This window comes from Glandiceps talaboti, chromosome 5 (genome assembly GCF_964340395.1).
Source record: "Glandiceps talaboti chromosome 5, keGlaTala1.1, whole genome shotgun sequence".
Classification (NCBI taxonomy): Eukaryota; Metazoa; Hemichordata; class Enteropneusta; family Spengelidae; genus Glandiceps; species Glandiceps talaboti.
The window spans coordinates 11,155,001-11,177,500 of record NC_135553.1 but is presented as its reverse complement, the minus strand read 5'-3'; the positions used below and the strand labels follow the sequence as shown (position 1 = coordinate 11,177,500).

Sequence of the window (22,500 nt, the reverse complement as noted above, 5' to 3'; positions counted from 1 at the left end):
AGATCATTGTAAGAAAGAGAAGATGATATGCAAATATTTACTTCATGAATGCCAATTATTCTAAGAGTTTTTTTTTTTTTTTTAAATCTGTTTGACCCTTATAGTTGCTAATCCACATATTCCTATGTTCATCCCATTCGTCACGGCCCTAAAGTAAAGTAAAGTAAATTATTTAGGTAAATTACGTCAACATGTATTACCGAGGTCTAGTAGATAGACTAGGTCTGATCAACATATTATCCTTACGTTTCCGTCTTCGACACTATACTGTAAACGTATTTACTTTTGGTACGAAAACTTTTTGGCGGAATAACATTTAGGGCACAGGCGTATTTTATTTTTGTTGGATAAAGCCAGTTGAAAAAAAAAACACAGTATAAAATCACTTAAAAAGCCTTCAGTTGTATGAGTCTACATGACATATGATATATATTTACTTTAATTAAGACTTATTTCCACTATCAAACAACGCTACGTACACCGTATATCGCTATCAATCATTCTTACAAAGCTGTTGTGAGGCTGTACTTTTTATGTTAGATATAAAAGATCTTATTTGACCCAATATCTCGTATACTATTAGCGTTATATTCATAAGAATTCTACCGAGTTTTTATTTCCTGTAATGGGCGGGTTATGTGTATCTACCGATCGTTGAGTGAGATCTTGAAAGTCAACGGTCGCGGATAGCCGCAAGGCTTCTCCACTATAGGATAAATGGGGAAGATTCATCCGTCAAAAAGGAAATGCTTAAGCTTTAGATTGTATGGAAATCAAGGGATGGCTTGAAATGACACCAACATCAGGTCATGACGATCATGGTCGTGATGTTTATAGTCACGGTTCAACTCAAACTTGTCTGCCAAAGCGTTGCGCCCTCTGTCGTTTTGTGAGATTCGGCATAGTAGGGTCAAAGGTCAAAGTTTCGTGCTGCCGTACGTATCAAAACACACGATGATGCCCCTATTAGTAAAACATGTTATCTCGGATTAGAGATCAAATATTAGTGTTCTCTTTGCATTCCATTCTCAGTTCAATCCAAGGGTACGAAACATAACGTCGATTTGGGGACGACTTCTGATTTCCCTGTTCTAAGAATGGCAGAGACGGAAACAAGCAACGTTGCAGCAACCCCAGATGACCTGACTACGGCCACCACTACTACATGCGATTACGATGTTGTCGTTATCGGCGGTGGCTTGTCTGGTCTTTCGGCAGCCTACCAACTGAAGAAGAGCGATCCTGATATCAAAGTGTTGGTACTAGAAGCCAAAGGTAATTATTTACCAGTGCCATCAAACTTTAAAGGCATATCATACAGTTGACATTTCCTTGGCCTCAATTCGTGACAATAATAATTAGTTTACGATTAATACGAATATGAATGAATGAAAACAGAATATGCATGACAGTAAAAGCTATAAGTAAAAAATATCTGGTAAATATATAGCATTCAATTTTGTCAAACGGAAAAATCTGCCACAGACGCTTTATTTGCATATATTTTATTTGACTTTATTTTGTTTTGTTTACAATTAGTTCTCCTTGCAGAACGAGTATGAAACTCGATTCTGACAGCCACCTTATATATATATATATAACCTTCAGGCAAAGTGTGCAATGTAATACGTACGTAATGCCTCTGTATTGGAGTTGTAAAATTGTTTATTTGTGCAAATCCAGGATAACGACACCACGTTTGGTTGTTAGTGTACAAAGAAAACATCTTACATTGGGTAGTGAGGGTATTATCTATCCATAAAACTATTCCCTACAAATTTTTAGCCGCACTGTCAATATTTGTGTTTGTACACGGGCGTTGTTGCCCGGGTCCGGGTTGGTGCATAACATTTGGTGTATGATTTTGATGATAATGTTGAACCACTGAGGTTGAGGTATGTCAGTTCCCATTAATAGGATTACAGTCTGGTTGAGAAAACCCCTATGGCCCTTTGGTCCATAATATAAGATTACACTAAATAGTAAATACAAGAGCTTGGGTTTAAATCTCAGGCCTTTGTAAATCACTGCAAAGACAATGCTATAAGTCTACTAGATGTGTAATTTCAAAGATTTCCCATGAATAATATAGACTTACACAGTTACAGAAGTCAATACTAAACTGATAAAATGTTTTTCAAGGGGAACACCACTTTGGGTTGAGAGTCATTTGCTGATTTAATATCACATAACTTTCTCGCGATTACGCAGAAAATCCCAATTGAAACTCTATTTCATGTGCATTATTCTAGCTGTGGTACCCTGTTGCTTCATGAGTCATAGGACTTAGTCGACATGCATATGTAGCAGATTAACAATTAATATCCATGACTTCTAACTGGTTATTAGTCATATGTAAATATATAAATATATGAAACACATCATACAATGCAAAAGCTATTTAGAACAAAAAATATATAATATATACTCTGGTTGTTCTACGTCACGGCAACATGTGTCTATGTCACTGGTTCTCCTGTGTTTGAAATATGAGTCAAAATGTTGAAAATTACCATTACTTTCCCCCACTTTTTCTTTGATATTACTGGCAATGGTATGATTATGTTATTCTCTGATATTTTTCTTCATTCAGCCCGAAAATACTTGTGACCTGAGGGTTGTCACTACTTCTCTAGTGACTCGTCTAGTGACAAAGGCCACTTAGGTCACTTGTATTTGCTTTGGCTGAACGAAGAGAAATATTGGGGAATAATATCTAGTTATCAAACATGATACTGAGTACTGAGTACATAATATATTCTTCAGTTGTCCACTCGTGGCTGATAATGTAATAGTGCATCCTCTCAAATAAATAAATAAATAAATAAATAAATAAATAAATAAATAAATAAATAAAATAGATAAGTGTGAGAATGAATAGATGAATAAAAATGAAAATAACAGAATAAAGAATATAGGCACTCCTCTAGAATAATCAAAAAGTCTATCAGTTGCCAGTGCACCAATTTGAAACATCTAAATGTTCAGCTAATCTGTTCTCGAAATGAATATACTGAATGCTTCGATGCACTACACTGGCAATTATGGAAATAAATTATAGTCATTTCTATTTAGTAAAAGTAAATAATAATACTATGAGGAAGGCACATAAATGTATACAAAAGTATGATAACGTTTACAAATATTGACAAGATGAATTGATAGTGTGAAATTTTTTTTTCCTTTGGTTCAACAGACTTTATAGCTGTACGTGCATCTATGTCAGTCAGCATGAATGAAATGACAGTAACCAATGTACACAGTCCATAGGTTGAAGTATTTGTTTATACAGTACACAACTTAGTAATCATATTGTTCTCTCCACTCCCACGACTCATATTTTTCTTTGAAATCCTGCACTAGCTGTATTACTAGACCTACATTTTCAAAATATTTTTTTTCTTAGTTGTTGTTGAATTTATGATTTAAAGCATGTATCACACACACACACACACACACACACACACACACACCAATAATTCTCAAATGTTTCATTTTTGTGACAAGTCTTGATCATATTGACGCAGGTTAATGCCCTTACATACAAGCACCCAGTGCTTTGGTTCAGACAATGTCTATTTTTAGAATAGTTGCGGTAAACTGCCCATCCCCACCCTCCCTCCTGACCATGTATTTGTTCATTAAGGAAGACTTGCAAGCCCACAATTACAGATAAATTGGTATATGCAAGTTTCTACATGTGTATGTCAATCTGGTGTATACGTACAGTGCTATCATCACTGACTTGTAATTTAGCTATTTAAAAGGATTGTATTATTTCTAATAAAAATATGCTGTATTTTGCTTGACCTAAATTTACAAAAATTGGACAAAGTAACAGTCCCCGTAAGCTTACCAGTCACTGACGCCATTACAGTGCATTGCAGGTTAGTGTTCACTGGCTCTGTTTGATACAACCATGCAGAAGCTAATGAAAAACTATATGTTCTATACTTTTAATAAAATTGCAACTTTGCAATTTCTTGCTACATTTTGTCTGAATAAAATAGACCTCTTAAATGTACTGCAACTGGACGCAATCACATGGGTGCCAATGTTTTGATGTCTGCATGGTGGCACGTTGGTTCTTTTTGTTTAGACAAAACATTGCAAGAAACTGTATTTCATTCAATCTTGCTATCGTATAGTGTAAAATGTGCAGTACCGTATTGGTTTCTAAGTGGTTGTGTCAAACAGAGCCAGTTAACGGTAACTTGCAATACACTGTAATCATACCAGCAATGAGACCACATTCAAGATGTTATGTGCAAGTTGCTAACATGGCATGACGTGAAGTAAAATCACACTGGAGATTTGCTTAATGTAGTTGCAGTAGATATGAATTATGAGACATTACTGGTAATACATATGAGAAAAGATTGAGTCATTACGAGCATTCGCACAGAGAAAATTAGAGCACGTAATCAAATGGTAGTTAAATTTGGCATATAAAGCAATTATGATAAAAGTACAAGGTCCATCTTTCACTATGGTGTTAGATTTTTTACCTATTAATTTCATTCACTTTTAGATCGTCTTGGTGGCCGTACTTTGACTGTGGAATTACAGGGTGCCAATGGTAAAGATGCCTGGGATCTTGGAGGACAATGGGTTGGCAGGTAGGATGTATGAGGTATTGGTGGACAATGGGTTGCAGGTAGGATGTATGGCATGTTGGTGGACAATGGGTTGGCAGGTAGGATGTATGGGATATTGGTGGACAGTGGGTTGGCAGGTAGGATGTATGGGGTATTGGTGGACAGTGGGTTGGCAGGTAGGATGTATGGCATGTTGGTGGACAATGGGTTGGCAGGTAGGATGTATGGGGTATTGGTACACAATGGGTTGGCAGGTAGGATGTATGGGATGTTGGAGGACAATGGGTTGGCAGGTAAGATGTAGGGGCTGTTGGTGGGAATGTTTTGGCTGCTAGGATGTATGGGGTATTGGTGGATAAAAGGTTGGCAGGTAGGATGTATGGTATTGGTGGACAATGGGTTGGCAAGTAGGATGTATTATGGATCTTGAATGGCTATGGAATTGACAAGTTGAATACTTGGGATTTTGGAAAACTATAGACTGGACAGTGGTACAGTACTGGTAGGTTAGGTAGGGTATATTGGGTGTTAGAGGGCCAAGGAATGATAGGTAGGGTACGTTGTCTCTTAGAGGGCAGTCAATTATAGTGGCTGTTGATACTGATATTAATTCTGGTGTTTTACTAATATTGTATCATTTCAGTGCCCAACCACACATCCTGGACCTACTTAAAGAACTTGGAATAGACATTTACAAACAGTACACAGAAGGAATCAAATTTATGCAAATTGCCGAGTCCAAAATTAGAACTTACAAATCTAACATTCCATCCATGTCAATATTTGCCTTGATAGATCTACAGCTTTTGATAAACAGGGTAAGTAGAACGTATATTAAAGGGGAACACAACTCCAGGAAATAATGGTATTTTCATAACTTTGGGTTCTGGATAGTCATTTTCATGTTTTCACATCATATAAATTTCACTCGATTGCCAAAAAATACCAAAGTTAAACTCTTTTTCACCTCTGTTGTTTTTCAGTAGACACTGTTGCCTCATGAGTATTTATAAGATGAACAATGCTTATTTATTAATTTATGTGATGTGAAATCATGAAATGACTTTTCAGAACCCAAAGTTTATGAAATTATCTTTATTTCCTGGAGTGTCGTTGCCCTTTAATACAAGCATTATTTAAAGTACCGTATGAAATTGACCTTGAAAAAGATGGACTTTATATACATTCCTTCAAAGCAATTGACATCTTTTATTTTAAAAAAACCCATGATTTCCCCACCTTACTTATATTGTACATAGTTAACTGTTAACATTTACATAGTAGTTACATGTTTTAAATGACAGATAGAAAGAATGAGAAAAATGGTACCATTAGAAAATCCCGCCAAGGCAGAGAAAGCTCTAGAGTGGGACAGTATGACTGTGGAAACTTTTAAACAGAAACATTTGATAACAAAAGGTGAGTGGTCTGTGTTTTATGACTGTGGAAAACAAGCTATAGGCAAACTAAGACAAACACGAAGTAAAACTATGGTTATTACATGTGGTAGATTATCCCATTAACAGTACAAGTGATGCCTTGGTTATAAGATGGTTAAATAGATGGATATGGCTGTTTAGATAAAAACAAAAAATAAAAACCTGGGTGCAATACAAATACAATACAAATGAGCATACTTAGATGTTATTCCCAAATATTTTTTTTTATTCAGCCAAGGAAATACGAGTGGCATAAGAGGTTTTTGTCACTATGAATTGCTACCCTTAGGTCACGAGTATTTTCTGGCTGAATGAAGAAAAATATTGGAGAATAATATAATTATCCCACTGCCTATAATATTAAAGGAAAACCAGGGAAAGTAATGGTAATTTTGAATATTTTGACTCATATTTTGAACACAGCAGAACCAGTGATGTAGACACACATTGTCGTGACATAGATGCGTGTTGTCATCATGTAGAACGACCAGAGTATATAGTCCATATTTTTTGTTCAACTTGGCTCGTACATGGTATAATTGAGTTTAGACAGCAAATTGCCTATGTCCAAATGATACCCATATCAGGTGGAGAGAATACATGTATGTAACAGTGTTGATTGTTCTCCTTAGGTGCCATGGAAGCCATAAATGCTGCAGTACGTATCATCTTTGGCATGGAATGCACTGAGATGTCACTTCTCTACTTTCTATACTACACCAACTCTGCTGGGGGTCTGACTGCATTGGTTGAAGCTAGTGAAGGAGCAGGTCAAGAGTTCAAGATCAAGGTATTCAGATTTTTAATTCGGGAAGATCCATGTAGTTGTAAGGCTCAAAGACAAACCTGTTGGTGGTCCCCGGACCAGTGCCTTAAAAAATCTGTTCTTGGTACCTAGTAACATTGTACATCATGCTAGAGAGTCAAAATAAAACAAAGAAGCTGACTTATTTGTATGCATGCCTTTAGTAATGCAGTTGTAATGCATGGAACAGAAGTCATGGTGCTGACCAAGAAATTAAATGATTGCTATTTTTATGATGTGCCTAGGTAGCACAATTCTATTTTAGGTAACAAGAACTGGATGCTCACACATCTGCGTATATTGTACTTGACCCAACTGCAAACTATTTTCAAGTGCCCCTTATGTCACTCGTAAAATTCACCTGGTTATATGTTTAGGAGTAATATCTAATGATATGAAATCAATATGAATTTATTCCCAGGGTGGAGCTCAACAAATATCAGAGAAATTAGCAGATAAGATTGGCAGGGACAATGTTTGGTTGAATGAACCAGTAACACATGTCAATCAGGAAGATGACAGTGTGGTTGTCATAACAACAGATACTGGTAAATCTGTATCGGCTAGAAGGATTATCATGGCAGCCCCTCCTCACCTTGCAGGTGAGTGTCACGTATAGAATGGTTCCAATGTGTGATCTCAATGTAAGATATGTCGTTTCATTTCATAGAGGGGTAGGCTGATGGGATGAGGGCACCCCAAACATTGTGTATCTCAGATCTACAGACTATATTTGATTGACTAGTAAACAAACTACTTTTTTCGTTAGGCTGTAAGGTACATTATACATTTTACATGTTTATTACATTTCCTAATTTGAGCTTGATGAAGAACAGATTCAAGAAACACTACCAGTGACTTTCTTAAATTCTGTATATGTCTATGGAAAAATAATTTCAAAAGTACTAAAATTAAGTTCTAAAGACATTATCGTGGATGCATAATTGTTACAACTTAGTATTGAGAAGTAAACAAATTTGAAGATATTTACATTTAAGTATATTTCATGGATTTGAAAGTATGGTACATGTCATGTTATCACAGTTTTTGATTCATTCCACTTTTCATATATCTTGTCATAATCATTGTAATTTAGCATTGTGTGAAATTAAAAAAAGAAGATATTAATATTTCAATAATTACATGTCATAGAAGTGTCTCATTGCATCAGATGAATTCAATAAGTTGTATTGTGCTGTGCTACATACTATACAGTTGGTAACTTTTGATTAATTCTACATTGTCTTGTAGGTAGTATGAAGTACAGCCCAGCATTGCCACTAGATAAGCAGTCCCTGATTCAGAGACAGCCAGTAGGACATCTCATCAAATTTCTAGCAACATACAACACTGTAAGTATTAACTGTAAATGAATCACATTGAATTTTTAGCAATATACAGCATTAAGCACTAACTGTAAATGAATTACATTAAATTTCTAGCAACTTGCAATACTGTAAGTTTGACCGCAGCAAAAATAGAGATTAAGATTATCTTATCCTAGCCATGCACATCATTGCATACATTTTATAGTGTACTATGAACATACAATGACACATACATGGCTGACCTTATAATGCTTTGTTAACAAGGTGAAAGCTAGTCAAAATGTTTTTGAAATCTTTTGAAATTTATGTATCAATGAGACCATCCAGTTTTCATTTTTTTATTTTTATTCAATAACACATACTTTGTCTACCCTGTAGACATTCTGGAGAGACAACGGACAATCTGGTGAAGTGGTGTGTAGTTATGGAGACCCTGTATTAATAGATGATTGTGGTCCATTGTGTATAGTTTATGATGCTACAAGTCCCAATGGTAATCCAGCATTGGTTGGTTTCCTTAGTAAGTCAAGGCAGTGGAGTAAAAAATCAGTAAGTGTCAAGACATGTCAAATTTACATGGATTACGTGCATTCAGCTCATTCTTTTGCTCTGGACCAACTTTGCTATAACTCTGGCAAATACTCGTTTTTTTTCACACCTAAATTTGCATCTTAATCCAAAGTGGGTCTGTAAGAGAGTCAAGTTGCTGCTGTAGGCTAGGAATTCAATTGCTCATTTTTCATTTGTCTAGGAAATTAAATTTGCTGAGCAATGATTTTCCACTCTCTATTGTCAAACATGTCAAAAACTCAGCTAGCTCAAGTTTGAAAATAATCCTTTGTAATACCTACTCAGAAAAACTGTACCGGTACATTTCAAATTAGTATACACAAACAACATGAACAATATGAATATTCATGAGACATGTTTTACACTGAAGGGAATAAGCACTCAGGAGTCATAAATATTCAGTGTGCAACCATGAATATATTATTTCTGCTGACTCCCATGATGCAATAGCCCACAGCAAAGATATCCTATTAAAGGTATAAGGTCAAGTTGATGTTTCTCTGAAATCGTAATTAATTGTAAGACATATGAAATCATGAAATGACTCTCCAGAACCCACAGTTTATGAAAATAACTCTATTTCGTGGAGTGGTGCTCCCCTTTAATGTTATCCCAAGAAATGTAACATTCTTCTTCATTGTTCTGTCTGGCTACAGCTGGCAATTATTGCAGTTCTCTTTCATTGCTTTCTCTATTATACTTCAGGCAGAGGAAAGAAAGCAGGCAGTACTTAAACATCTGAGTGAATTCTTTGGTGATAATGCAGCAAGTCCCATAGAATATGCAGAAAAGGTAGGATAACTCCAACTACTTATGGTCAACCAAAAGAATTTATAGTATTTTGTCTTGCTTAGAACAATAGAATGTCAAGTTTGGACCAATTTGCTTAAAAATAAAAGTTTACAAAATCTCTCCAACTCCAACAAAAAACTTGATTGATTGATTGAGTGATTGATTGAGTGAGTGGGTGAGTGGGTGGGTGGGTGGGTGGGTGGGTGAGGGAGGGAGGGAGGGAGGGAGGGAGGGAGGGAGGGAGGGAGGGAGGGAGGGAGGGAGGGAGGGAGGGAGGAGAGAGAGAGAGAGAGAGAGAGAGAGAGAGAGAGAGAGAGAGAGAGAGAGAGAGAGAGAGAGAGAGAGAGAGAGAGAGAGAGAGAGAGAGAGAGAGAGAGAGAGAGAGAGAGAGAGAGAGAGAGAGAGGGAGGGGGGGGGGAGGGAGGGGGGAAGGGAGGGAGGGGGGAGGGAGTGGGTGGGTTGGTTAGGATTGGTGAGTGGGTGGGTGGGTGGGTGGGTGAGTTTGAACTTTAAGACATCCCTTACTACTCTACAGTATGATGCATATATACTGCTATCCCTGATCTTTTTCAAGTCAGTCATAAAACTCTGCTCTCAGATGAAACTACTAAATGAGCTGTTTAATTTCAGGACTGGGGCCAGGAACCTTACAATGGTGGTTGTCCAGTTAGTGTCATGATGCCAGGAGCTATAACATACTTTCAAGAAGCCCTGACTAAACCATTTGACAGGTAATATCTCCAATTGTTTAGAATTATAAATTTTTGCCTTTCAACATACCCATTGTTGTGTGTGTTTTAGAACTTTTAGATGTAATATTAAATAACAAGTTATAACTGTCATACCATATAAACCACAAATTTATAACTTTTTCACAAAACAGAGTAGAGTATCACTATATCCTATAAAACTGCTCAGTAAAATCATTGCGTAGTTAAATTTGTAGAAATATTAGTACGTAAATCCGGATAAACTCTTCAACCTGCACCAAGTCTAGCTGTAACTGCACTATTAGTTTTTTCCATTAGACAACCAACATTATATTCAGTGAAAATTATTGAAATACCAATAATTAGACATTGTACATGCTACCTTGAGGTCTATTTTATCGACAGGTAGTACAGGAATAAGTTGAAACCATGGTTAATTGGGGTGCTTATTTTTGGGTGCCTATGCAAAAATGAATTTTATTCCATATATTTTGTACACTAACTATTAGCTGAATAATGTACCTCATATTGTACAGACTGCGCTTATAGGCCATATTAATTTGTTCAGGACCATCCATTTCTATAGTTCTGACTGATAACTGTGTTTTTAAACCTAAATTTTAATCATATGCCAAACTAGATAGCTGGTCCTTTGTTGTAGGCAGAAAACAAAGAGATACATTAGTAGCTATAAACGTGGTACAACATGTTATTTTTGCAGCTTTTGTGAGTCCAGTGAAATGACCCTCTGGAAATTGCAATGCAGGAAATTAGACATGATGCATGTACTTCAACATTAGTAGCATACACTGTTCTAGTTATATACAGATTCTGTTCAGTAGCCGTCTTTAATATGCAAGTATTGTAAAGCGCCCTCAGTGGTGAAAAGTAACCTTGGTTATAATCTGTACTGCGATGCTCAGAAAATTACCAAATTAGATGATTAATATTCCTGTGATTAGAGATGTTACTTAATTGATGACATGGTTACATGTATTGTGTAATATTGTGTGTGTATGTATTTTACCTCATTGATGTAGTGTATTACAGTTATTTTTGTCTTAAAATGATTATTATGAGGGTACTTAGTTGTGAAGGTGAAAAGGTCAGTGCAGGTGTGTACAGAACTACACTAAGACAAACATAGAACATATTTACATAAGTATGTTAAAAATAATTATTATGTTTTGATGTATTGATGTTGTGTCTGCAGTTATGGAGCACCATAAACAAGGTGTTGTCATTGTGTAGTTTGTGTGTGTGTGTGTGTGTGTGTGTGTGTGTGTGTGTGTGTGTGTGTGTGTGTGTGTGTGTGTGTGTGGATGTGTGTGTGTGTGGATGTTTATATCTATGTTGGTCTGTATGTGTGTGTGTGTGTCTGTTTATTTGTGTATGTTGGTGTCTGCATTTTTGTATGGATGTGTGCATTATAAGTACAATGTTCAAATGTCTTTTACAAGTGAAGTGTCATCAAACATATCAGTTTTATCTAATGAAAAAATATGCTCCAGTTACAGCTATGGAGCCTTTGTTAAGTTTTTGTCTGAAACACTGAATTGGGTCCATAACATTTTACTTCTGAATCACTTTTATTGTCTTACTGTCGCATTGTATCCATATCTGCAGATTACACTGGGCAGGCACTGAAACTGCTACACAGTGTGTTGGGTACTTGAGTGGTGCAGTACAAGCTGGCCAGCGTGCTGCAAGTGAAGTCCTAGCTATGATTAAACCTGACATTGTAGCCAAGGATGACGATATATATTAGGTGAAAAAAAAGCAATTTTCACAACAACAAAATTTTAGCAAATAGAAATCAGTCACATAAAATTTTCTTGGCAAGAATGAACTTGTATAAAAGTAAAGGGAAGTTAATTGACATTACATAGATGGTGCATATTTTGATGTTCTTGATAAGAAAAGTTTGTCAATAGAAAGAAAATACACTTGCTGTATGCTGCTTTAGGTAATGCTTTGCAATCTATTGAAAGGGTATACAATGTGAATTTACTATGTTTAGTAAAAACTTCTATTTAAACGAGACAAAATACGTCAATTTCATTCACTTTCACTCATCACTACATAGTTGGCATCAATCCTAATTAAGGCGGAAGTGATGTATATATCTTGCTAGAGCAGTTCCATTAAACATATTGTCGACTGCATGTATAGTCGTACAAGTACCGTATAATGTTAGAAACATTTGATAACACATATAACATTCGTTGTCAAGCAATGTCCAGATGTGACTTCGGCCTACGTTTGAATCAATGCTAGTCGCATATAGATAAGGTGAAAGTGAAGACCAATGCATTGTAGTTTATTTAACCTTGACATTGTTATTAAACATCACAAGATATCCTTTTAACCATTCACCATTCACCATTCATAGTCTGTCTTTTCTTGTTCCATTCATTCATTTTACAATCCATCATATTTGTGACAAACATATCATTTGTGTACATTACCCACTTCCTTCTAGTCACTTAATCTGTAAAGTTAGTAAAACTCTCAATACACCCTTCTATTCTCAACCCCTTGTGTCAACTGTCTGCATTCAACCAGTGATTCCAAATTTCACAAAATCTGTAAATTCATTAAAAAATTACAAAAACCTTATGTTTTTGTTCAACCTATTCATATTAATTGCTTTTATCTGCTATTTTGTCAGTTTATCAATTTGTAAAATCTGTTTAACAATTTGTCAGAAATTTGTAACGAAAATCAAAATAGTGTCATCAAACTTTGATGGCATTTTCCTCTGCTACTTTAGCACCCTGTTCTCTCTTTCTTTATATACTGCTGTCCAACTCTACTCTATCCTTCCTTTAACCTACAGATTACACTGGGCAGGCACAGAGACAGCGACACAATGTGTTGGTTTCTTAAGTGGTGCAGTTCAGGCTGGCCAGCGTGCTGCAAATGAAGTCCTAACAATTCTCAAACCTCACGTAGTTGCAGAGGATTAAATCAATTCTGTGATGCAATCAACCCAGGACAATATAAAAAATGCTTTACCGTTGTCCAATTATGAAATCAATGCTGATACAAAATGAACTCAGGACACTTAAAATCAAATAAAAAATGTTCTACCATAGTCAAATTACAAAAAAAAATATTTTAAAAAAATACAAAGAAGTAATATAAGTGATTTTGGTTGTAACAGTAAATATACATACCACAACAGACTTGAGTTGAGATACATTGTTAGCTGGTTGTACCTCCTAGACCTCAAATTCTCTGCTTGTAATGATTACACTGTCAAAACTGATAATAACGATTTGAAAATTTCACCAAATAAACCAATATACACATGTTATGGTACTTGATGTGGTAATCGACATGTCATTTACATACATTATGTTTCATGTAACTTCAACCCTACATGTGCTGGGTAATCATGATAACGACTTTTGGCGGTGTGGCTATGTGAATCGATTGAATATTTTCTCAATGCAAGTGGAGAATACAATGGCTAGGAGGTACGACCAGCTAGTGAACGGTGTATCTCAACAGCGCAGTAAACATGCTAGTATTAATAGTGAACATATCACATATCACCAGCTCACAATTATTATAATGGTAAACATCAAAATAAGTAAATATTGACATAGTAGCTACTGACCGTATGTAATATTAATTTGTTGGTCTACAATCTTTGCTACAAATGAACAATTTTATAAGCCTTAGACTGTAAGATACGTCCTGTCACTCCACCCTCACTGGTCTCCTCTCTCCAATGACTGATGTGTGAGGGCACTCTGTCATGGCATACCTTACAGACTACTATTAGGTTTGATTAGAGACATGTTGGTATCGCTTTGAACAGTGAATTGTGACAAATCCCTGTAGTTTGTTTTTACAGTGTTTTTTAAGGTAGTACACGTTGTCTATATATATATTGATATTGGTTTAATCCCCCATACAGTCAAAACGTAAGCAATAACATCGGGAGAATTTTCCTCCAACTTCTTGGCCGTCACTTCCCTAAGGAGCACAAGTTACATAAAATTTTCAACAAGGGGAATGTGAAAATGAGCTACAGTTGTATGAATAACATGGCTTCCATCATCAAAGCTCACAATACTATGATCCTTAAACGCGGAAATGAAGCTCCCATAGGGACATGCAACTGTCGTGATAAATCAACTTGCCCGCTTGATGGGAAATGCCGATCAGATAATATCGTCTACAGAGCCCAGGTCAAAATAAACAACAGAGATACTAAATCCTACATTGGCTCAACAGAAAACAGCTTCAAAACGCGTTACGGCAACCACAAGTGTTCTTTCGCCAATAACAAATATGGAAATTGTACTGAACTTTCAAAGTGTGTCTGGAAAATAAAGGAGTCGGGCCACCAGTATTCCATCAACTGGGCTATCATTGCCCATGCAGCCGCCTACTCTAATGCAACAAAAAGGTGCAACCTGTGTCTTACAGAGAAGATGTTCATCATCAGTGCAAATAAATTGGGACTCCTTAATAAACGATCAGAACTGATTTCAAAGTGCCGCCATGAAAACAAATACATTCTTTCATTCCACCATGTCAAACCTCAACGCGCATCACATCCGGGTACCAGTTCTTCTGCGAGTTCGAATTCCATCACTTGAATTTCCGTTAAAATTTAGTCGTCCGAAGATCGCATTCAAGCGTGAAACTCTGAGTAACGGCTCCGTACCATAACTTGTGTATTTTGTGTAATACAGCTCTACTTCTCAGTATTGAGCGCTTTTCCTTCAGTTTATGACTTACCTCTTACACTGAATTAGTATATATATATATATATATATATATATATATATATATATATATATATATATATATATATATATATATATATATATATATATATATATATATATATATATATATATATATATAACTCGGTGAGTATCAATCTGCTAAGACAGTGCTCTATACCGCAGTGGCAGAGCGTAATAGTTTTGTATATATATATATATATATATATATATATATATATATATATATATATATATATATATATATATATATATATATATATATATATATATATATATATATATACATACAAATGAAAGAAGACGAGTCTGATATTACATAGTGGAATTACACTACGGACCGTTTCACCCGAAGGATCGTCAGGTGTAATAGTGTGGTTTAATAGTGTTGGTTCGTTATACATCCTGCTTTAAGTACATAACTTATGTGTATTCACTGACGGCTGTGTGTACACAAAAAGATTGACAACAAAGGTTACGTGAAACGGTCCGTAGTGTAATTCCACTATGTAATATCAGACTCGTCTTCTTTCATTTGTATGTATGATAGCTCTCCAAGGTGATTGAGCACTCTACTTGGCGAAAGAAGAATGAAATTATATGTATATATATATATATATATATATATATATATATATATATATATATATATATATATATATATATATTTACTTATTAATTCTCATAATGATTTCATATGAATGACTTAAACACACATTATCAATAACATTCCTTTCAATGGTAACAAAGTTATGTCAATATTTTGAGAAGAAGTTGACACATTTCTTTTAACAGTATACCTCATGTATTTGTAAAACATATTACAACCAAAAAGGATCACTTTTTTGTAGCAGTGATGGGAATCAGGAAAATAGAGTATTGGATTCTGATCATATTGTAGCCTAGTAGGAGTTGAATAGAATGATATCAAAATATGAAACCAGATTAGTTGAGAATCATGCAGTGATAAACTTGCTTAAATTAAATGTGTTAATAGTGACCAAATAATTATTTACATTTTTAGTTGCAGATCTGAATAAATGAGAACTTTGATATAGAGTTTTGCTTCTTCTTTGTGTTTGTTTGTTTGTTTGTTTGTTTGTTGTGTGTGCATGTGTGTATATGTGTATATGTGTCTGTTTATGAGTATTTATGAGTATATATGTGTCTTTAGTGTGTATGTAATTTGTGTATTTGTAATTATAATAACAATAACAACTTTATTAAAAATCTTGTCCTCAGAGGCGTCGATCAACACAAAAAAATAAATAAATAAGTAGTCAAATGAATATCACAAAATGCTTTCACAAAAATGCCTTACAAACAGACAAAAAGTCAGAGAAAAGAAAAACAATTCCTATGTCTGTGACCTTACCAAGGCCAACCAGATGTATGATGGAGAATGTCCATGACAGTCACAAACCATTAGCGGTCCAAGTGCAACAAACCCGCAGACTTGCCTGGCGAAAACGGGTGTCATAAAAGTTGTTTGCATCTCTAAAGCTGTTTGTAGCGTTACTTATAATAGCCTAATAAATTGATAACAACTGATATAAGACGGACATAAGGTTTGCCTCAATTGCAGTCCATGCAGACGGCCGAATAGAGGTTTTACAGCTGTTTACTTGTGTAATATGTAAGAGCCCATCATCACATGTGTAAATATTGGTACTCTTTGATAACAAGTCCACTTGCTTGGCTAATGGCTTGTCCCAGTAATGCAAATTTATATTAACACAGCTGATTTCAAGCTTTTTTTTCTTTGTCAAAAGCAGTTTAAGAATGTATCTAGCAAGATCAGATATGATATCAATGTCTTTACTACTCATAAGGTGAACATATTTCTTTCTATCTGTTAGTGTATTACAAGAGTTATTGAAATAATTTAGGGGAGTCTCCCTCTCTTTAATATTATAGAGTTTAGAAAATGACATAATTATTCCATCTTCTGTTTCGATAATGTCATTGTATTGGTATTTTTGTATTAGTGTATGTATATGTGTATGCTTGTATATATTTATGTGTGTATTGTATTGTATTGTATTGTATTGTATTGTGTTGTATTGTATTTGTGTGTGTGCGCGCGTGTGTGTGTGGGGGGGGGTGTTTATGTGTGTATGTGTATGTATATGTACATGTATGTGGTGATGTGTTACACAATGAAAGGTGTAAGGGTATGACAACTTTAAATACCCATTGCTTTTTGACTAAAAAGGTTATTAGGATTTCTCAATTTTAGCAACTTAAATTTAACTTGACAAACACGGTGATTCAGGCATTCGTTTAATTTACATCAAATGATTGAAATCACCAAATTGGTCCATATTTGTAATTTGATGTCCAGTTTTCACCACATTATTGTATTTCAAATATATATCTCTCTGTAGAATACATTGGGCTGGTACTGAGTCTGCAACGATTGGTGTAGGCTTCCTCAGTGGTGCTGTGCAATCCGGGATGAGAGCGGCTCTGGAAATTTTATCGGATACCAAACCTCACTTAGTCAGCGATACTGATCTTAAGAAAATAACTTCCTTCAGTGATGACACACAACCCAAGACTTCCTGCTCCCTGTCGGTGACATCACTGAAAAAGACTGCCTATCATGTCATTATCGGTTCTGTTTTGGCTGGTGTGTGTTTCTTTCTTTACTATAAAAGGAACGTCATCGTCTCAATTGTACAAGAGTAGTAGACTGTCTGTGTGTGTGTAGCCATCTTTGGACAGCACTGAAGATCCATCCATGCTAGCCGAGGATGGAAAACTCATTATGTAAAATATATGAATAGGTGTCGCAAACATCTACACGTGTACTTAATTCAAATTTGGATAAAAACACATTGTTGATGGTTAGTGTTTCCTGCTTGGGGCTGTTGGTATATGGGGGAGTCTGGTAAAGCTGAAATTGATGATTAAGTGATTATAAAAAACATTGTGATGGTCTGAAAATAAACTTGTCAATCTGTTTACATTTACTGGGTGGTACAGATCGATGGTATATATATATATTCAAATTGTCTAGAATTTTGATAATTTCTTTGTTATGAGTACAGCAACCAATTATTTTCATGATCATTCAATTACATGGGCACAAACTGAGTGTATAAATGTTTGGATAATTTTTGTGACAAATTCTACATACTGAAGCATACTTACCCATCATTTTGCAACTCATAACTCAAACCTAGTACATCAGATATAACTGATAAACGATTGGAAGACAGTTTGTTTTATAAAGAAATGCCGAGGAAATCCATACTACCAGTATACAATCGACTGTTCTAACAATGCCAGAAGACAAATGTATTCAAAGTGTCATTGTTTTGCCAACTGTAAATGCTATATTAAAGTCAATTAAAGTCCTTTGGATCACTTTGAGTGCATGCATTTATGCTTCAAATGATTTGATTTCATTTTGTAAAATGGAAATGACATTTTTGACATGAAGGGGACATCTGTTATCTGGTAACCTTGACCCTCTGTATGCAATACAGCACCGATTTTACAAGTAGACCATGGCCATTATGCCCACTTGCTCATGCAGACACAGTGAGCCCAAATCCATAATATATGTCAACCTGGGGGACTACTCAGAATATACAAATGTAATGTAGATTTTATCATAACTTTAAATCTGACTTGGTGATATGTTCATTCAAGTCATTGTACAAATGTGTCCGCATCTCTTATTTTCACATACGCTCACATTGACATACAAACCAGGTCACAGTGGTCATTTGTCACAGGAAGCATACATAATAATAATGATAATGCTGATTTTTATATGGCAATTTCACACTTTGTGCTCCAAGCGCTTTACAATTATTATCCTTGGCACGGATTTAGCACAACAGCCCTTTACTTCCTCAACTCCCTGCTGGGGAGCATACCATTGCAGCCTCTATAAGCACATATGATTAAAGCATTCACATTGCAACCTCTATCCCACCAGGTCCCCAATTATACAGCTGGGTTGACTTGGCCACAATCGTGGTTCAAATCTTGTCCAAGGACTTTAGCCATTCAGAAACAAACGGCAGCAACTGGTAACCTGCAGATTCCAAGTCAGCCACTCTAACCATTCCCCCATCGTGACTCTACACATGGTATTAATATGGTTTATAAATGTAGTACACCAGTAGTTATCTGTCGAGTCATCATTTAATTTTTAAGATCAGAGTACTTCATCATCAACTGTATTGTGCAGATTGTGAGATCCTGCCCAGTAATACATGTACATGGGCTAATGCTGGTATTCAGCAAAACTAAACAAAAGCCATGTTGGCCAGCCTAATAATAGCATTCAGCAAAATAAAATGTCTCACATACTCTACATCATACTTCCAATATCAATATCTATCCAACAAGATGAAAGGAAAGAAGTAAAAACGAAGAATAGCAGCAGTCCCAGATCCCCATAGCAACCATGTTCCTTTACAATATGGGTTAACCTCATGCAATGCCCCAGACTCTCACTTGGCAGTGAGCCATCAGTGGTAAGGCTGAGGGCAAGTATAAAGTGAAAAAAAAAATGTGTTCATGCAAATCAAGCGATTTGAATATTTATGCAAATTGAGTGATTTGAATATATATGCAAATCAAGTGATTTGCATACAAAAGACAGACACTGACACACAATGATCAAAGACCAAATTATGTATTTTTATTTTGTTCTCTTGATAAACCAATGCACACTGAAACCTTATTTCTATACCACTCAAAATGTTATTAATTTTGAAACAATTCAACTTCAAAATGTTATCAATCTTAATAATTCACAAAAAAGCCATACTTTAAAACACAACATAAATATATTTAAAATGTTGGAAAGAATGTTGAGTATTACTCGACTGAAAAGATTTGTCATCATGGGGTGTTCTGTCAAAGGCTCCCCATTACTCATGGCTGTTCTTTTAATTGTCTCCCATACTGCACAATTAATTATGAAAACGGCACTTCATACTTTTAGTTGTATACAGGGAGCATTTTAAAAGAGTGCCCTCAATGACTAATCTCAGTCTAGGATATTTCAGGAAAATCACAGCTTTCAGTTTAGGTTTTCATTCACAGAAAGTATTCACACCTGAGTCTCTTCCCTCTACAGTCTATACTTAGCATTACAATAAACTTGTACAGTAACGCTGTCTTCCAATCAACGAACAGAATTTTTTACTTTTTCAAAGTTGCAATTTTGAATCCAGATATTTCCCTCATTCTGTACCCTTTCCCTGTCTTATAAGTACAGGAATGACCAAATCCATGACCATCACTGATTCTTTAAATTTCTAGCTAACTTATGCAATGAGTTCTATGTTGGGGGTTCCCCATAACAAACACATTGCTAAGATTAGGACCATTGCATACCTATTAGGAACTGTGATTTTAAGAAGATAGTAAAAGTTACACCGTTTTTGAAGTTAAGGGGATAGTAAAAGATACAAACCATTTTTTTTCTGCTTCAAAAAGCAGAAACTAGAGATAGAATATGTCTTTGAAAACTATAAAGTTAGGAAAGCTGAGGCCAACAAAAATCACAGAAATCAAAGTAATTCTATCCATAGCATATTCAGCACAGCATGGTTGTCAATAAAAAAAAATTTCAATAATACATAATTCCATGCAAGTTAAACTACATAGATACTAAATAAAACACAAGTCATAGAAAGAAAATTCAAGAAGTGTAGTCGTACAAAATAGCCATTTTCATACAGATATTAATTTAAAAGTTTTCTGTTCAGAACAACTTCCTAATCACATTTTTGTACTTTATCCCTTGGGATATCTCCCAAACAAACAAACAAACAACGTTTTTGCTCGTCACAAGTTTTTTATCTTTGAAGATTACAAATGTCATAAGAAACAACAAAAATCTGATCAGAAGTAGAAAGGTCCATGGTCATTAAATGGGAAGGATACGTTGAAAATTCACATTGTTTGATAAAAACTTGGAAGCTAAATAAGATCAAATAATGCATTAGTTTCATTCACTTTCACCTATCGGTACGACGTTGGTATCAATTCGAACATGGGTGGAAATGAGGTATGGACCATTTAGTGGTAACGCATAACATATTGACAGCTTTCTAGTAATATAGTTATTATAATTGTAAAGGTTTGTTAACATTGTCAATGTAATGGAAGTTGCCTTACTAGTCTTGTATGTCCCTTCAATCTGAATTCGCATCGATGCCAACTCTGTACTGATGAATGAAACATTTTTAACATCTAACTTTTTATGAAACAAAGTGAATTCACAAAAACCATGGCGTCCTTTCCTTTAACATATAAACAGTACTGATAATAATAATGATGATGATGATGATGATGAAAATTAAAAAGGTAAATAGTACCAGCAAATTAATCATACACAGAAATACCAATTGATCATAATTATAATTATTAATATATATATAATGACAAGGGGGTGGCAAGAACCATGACAACAGATATGACATGCATCCAAGTGGTGTATGTTTATATAACCGATAATGTAAAATTTAACAGATCATCACCACATGCGATAAAAAGATATCAAAGCAAAGCCAAATATATGATAAAATATGATAATAATGATCTATATATGAATCACACATTATATTTAATACACTACAAAATATTCCAATAATGCTAATTATTACCAATTTTAATCTGAAATGTGCAAATTGATGGCTTCAAACATGCCAATCACGTCACTGTACTGAAAACAACGTTTTAAATTAACTACTTAATATCTAAGGGTATCCCTGCCATGGTACTACATTGTACATTAATTAAAACACCAATGAATGAATGGTCAATGCTATAATATTGGTCTATACAATGCCGGCATGAAGAATGCGACTTGGCAAAACTTTGTACCACATGTAATTATTACTAAAATAAACTTACTAGAATTATGTATAAATTTTGTTTATCTACAGGCTATGCGCAAGTTTGAAATATGTACAATACAAAAAAAATGAAAACTTATCAATACCATGCTATGTTATGTGTGTAAATTACTTTTTAGCAGTTTCTTCACTATGTAAAAGTATTCTACCAATGGGGGTTTACTATTTTTCAGTAGTACCTGTGTGTTAGAATGTAAGATATGTTGTGTCGTTCCAAACTCGTGGGTCACGAGTGGTGATTGATGAAGTGGTACGACACACCATATTTACAGACTGTCTAGCCGCATATCAGCTAAGTTTTATATCAAATATCAAATAAAAACTATGGTTGCTTTGTAGCATGTAAACCATAAGACCACTTAACAATTACGGACAGTTACTCTGTAAACATTACACTCAAAAATTACCCTATTTTACCAAAATGGCAGCCTCTAAAAGTTACGCTGGTAACAATAATGTACTTATTATTTGACTCTGGTTCTTGGCTGTTTTGGTTTGTGTGATGCAGATGTCAAAAATGTTTTTAGCCAATCTGGTCTTACTATCTCAAACTATCAAAACCAATGCCAAAGTTTGTGTCCGGGTATGCGTTAGCACAGAAA

At 35.1% G+C, this 22,500-nt stretch overlaps 2 protein-coding genes across 3 annotated transcripts in view; one reads left to right on the top strand and one right to left on the bottom strand.

Annotated features, from left to right (window-relative positions):
* LOC144435160 (ADP-ribosylation factor-like protein 6-interacting protein 1) overlaps positions 1-22,500 on the bottom strand; it is a 54,282-nt gene that overhangs the window by 22,151 nt on the left and 9,631 nt on the right. Inside the window, exon 5 of one of the 2 annotated variants that reach the window (XM_078123728.1) lies at positions 19,662-22,500. This exon is cut by the window's right edge and continues 2,696 nt beyond it. The exons of the other annotated variant lie outside the window; for it this stretch is intronic. The gene's annotated coding sequence lies outside the window, so the exon portion shown is untranslated. Of the gene's footprint in view, positions 1-19,661 lie in introns of those variants that run through there. 2 annotated transcript variants of the gene reach the window in all.
* LOC144435734 (putative flavin-containing monoamine oxidase A) lies at positions 947-18,302 on the top strand. The gene is made up of 11 exons (XM_078124344.1): positions 947-1,275; positions 4,532-4,619; positions 5,242-5,416; positions 5,903-6,017; positions 6,670-6,827; positions 7,264-7,444; positions 8,094-8,194; positions 8,549-8,719; positions 9,446-9,532; positions 10,163-10,263; positions 17,396-18,302. Exons 1-11 carry the CDS (start codon positions 1,098-1,100, stop codon positions 17,697-17,699), a joined length of 1,659 nt encoding a protein of 552 aa, XP_077980470.1. The 5' UTR covers positions 947-1,097; the 3' UTR covers positions 17,700-18,302.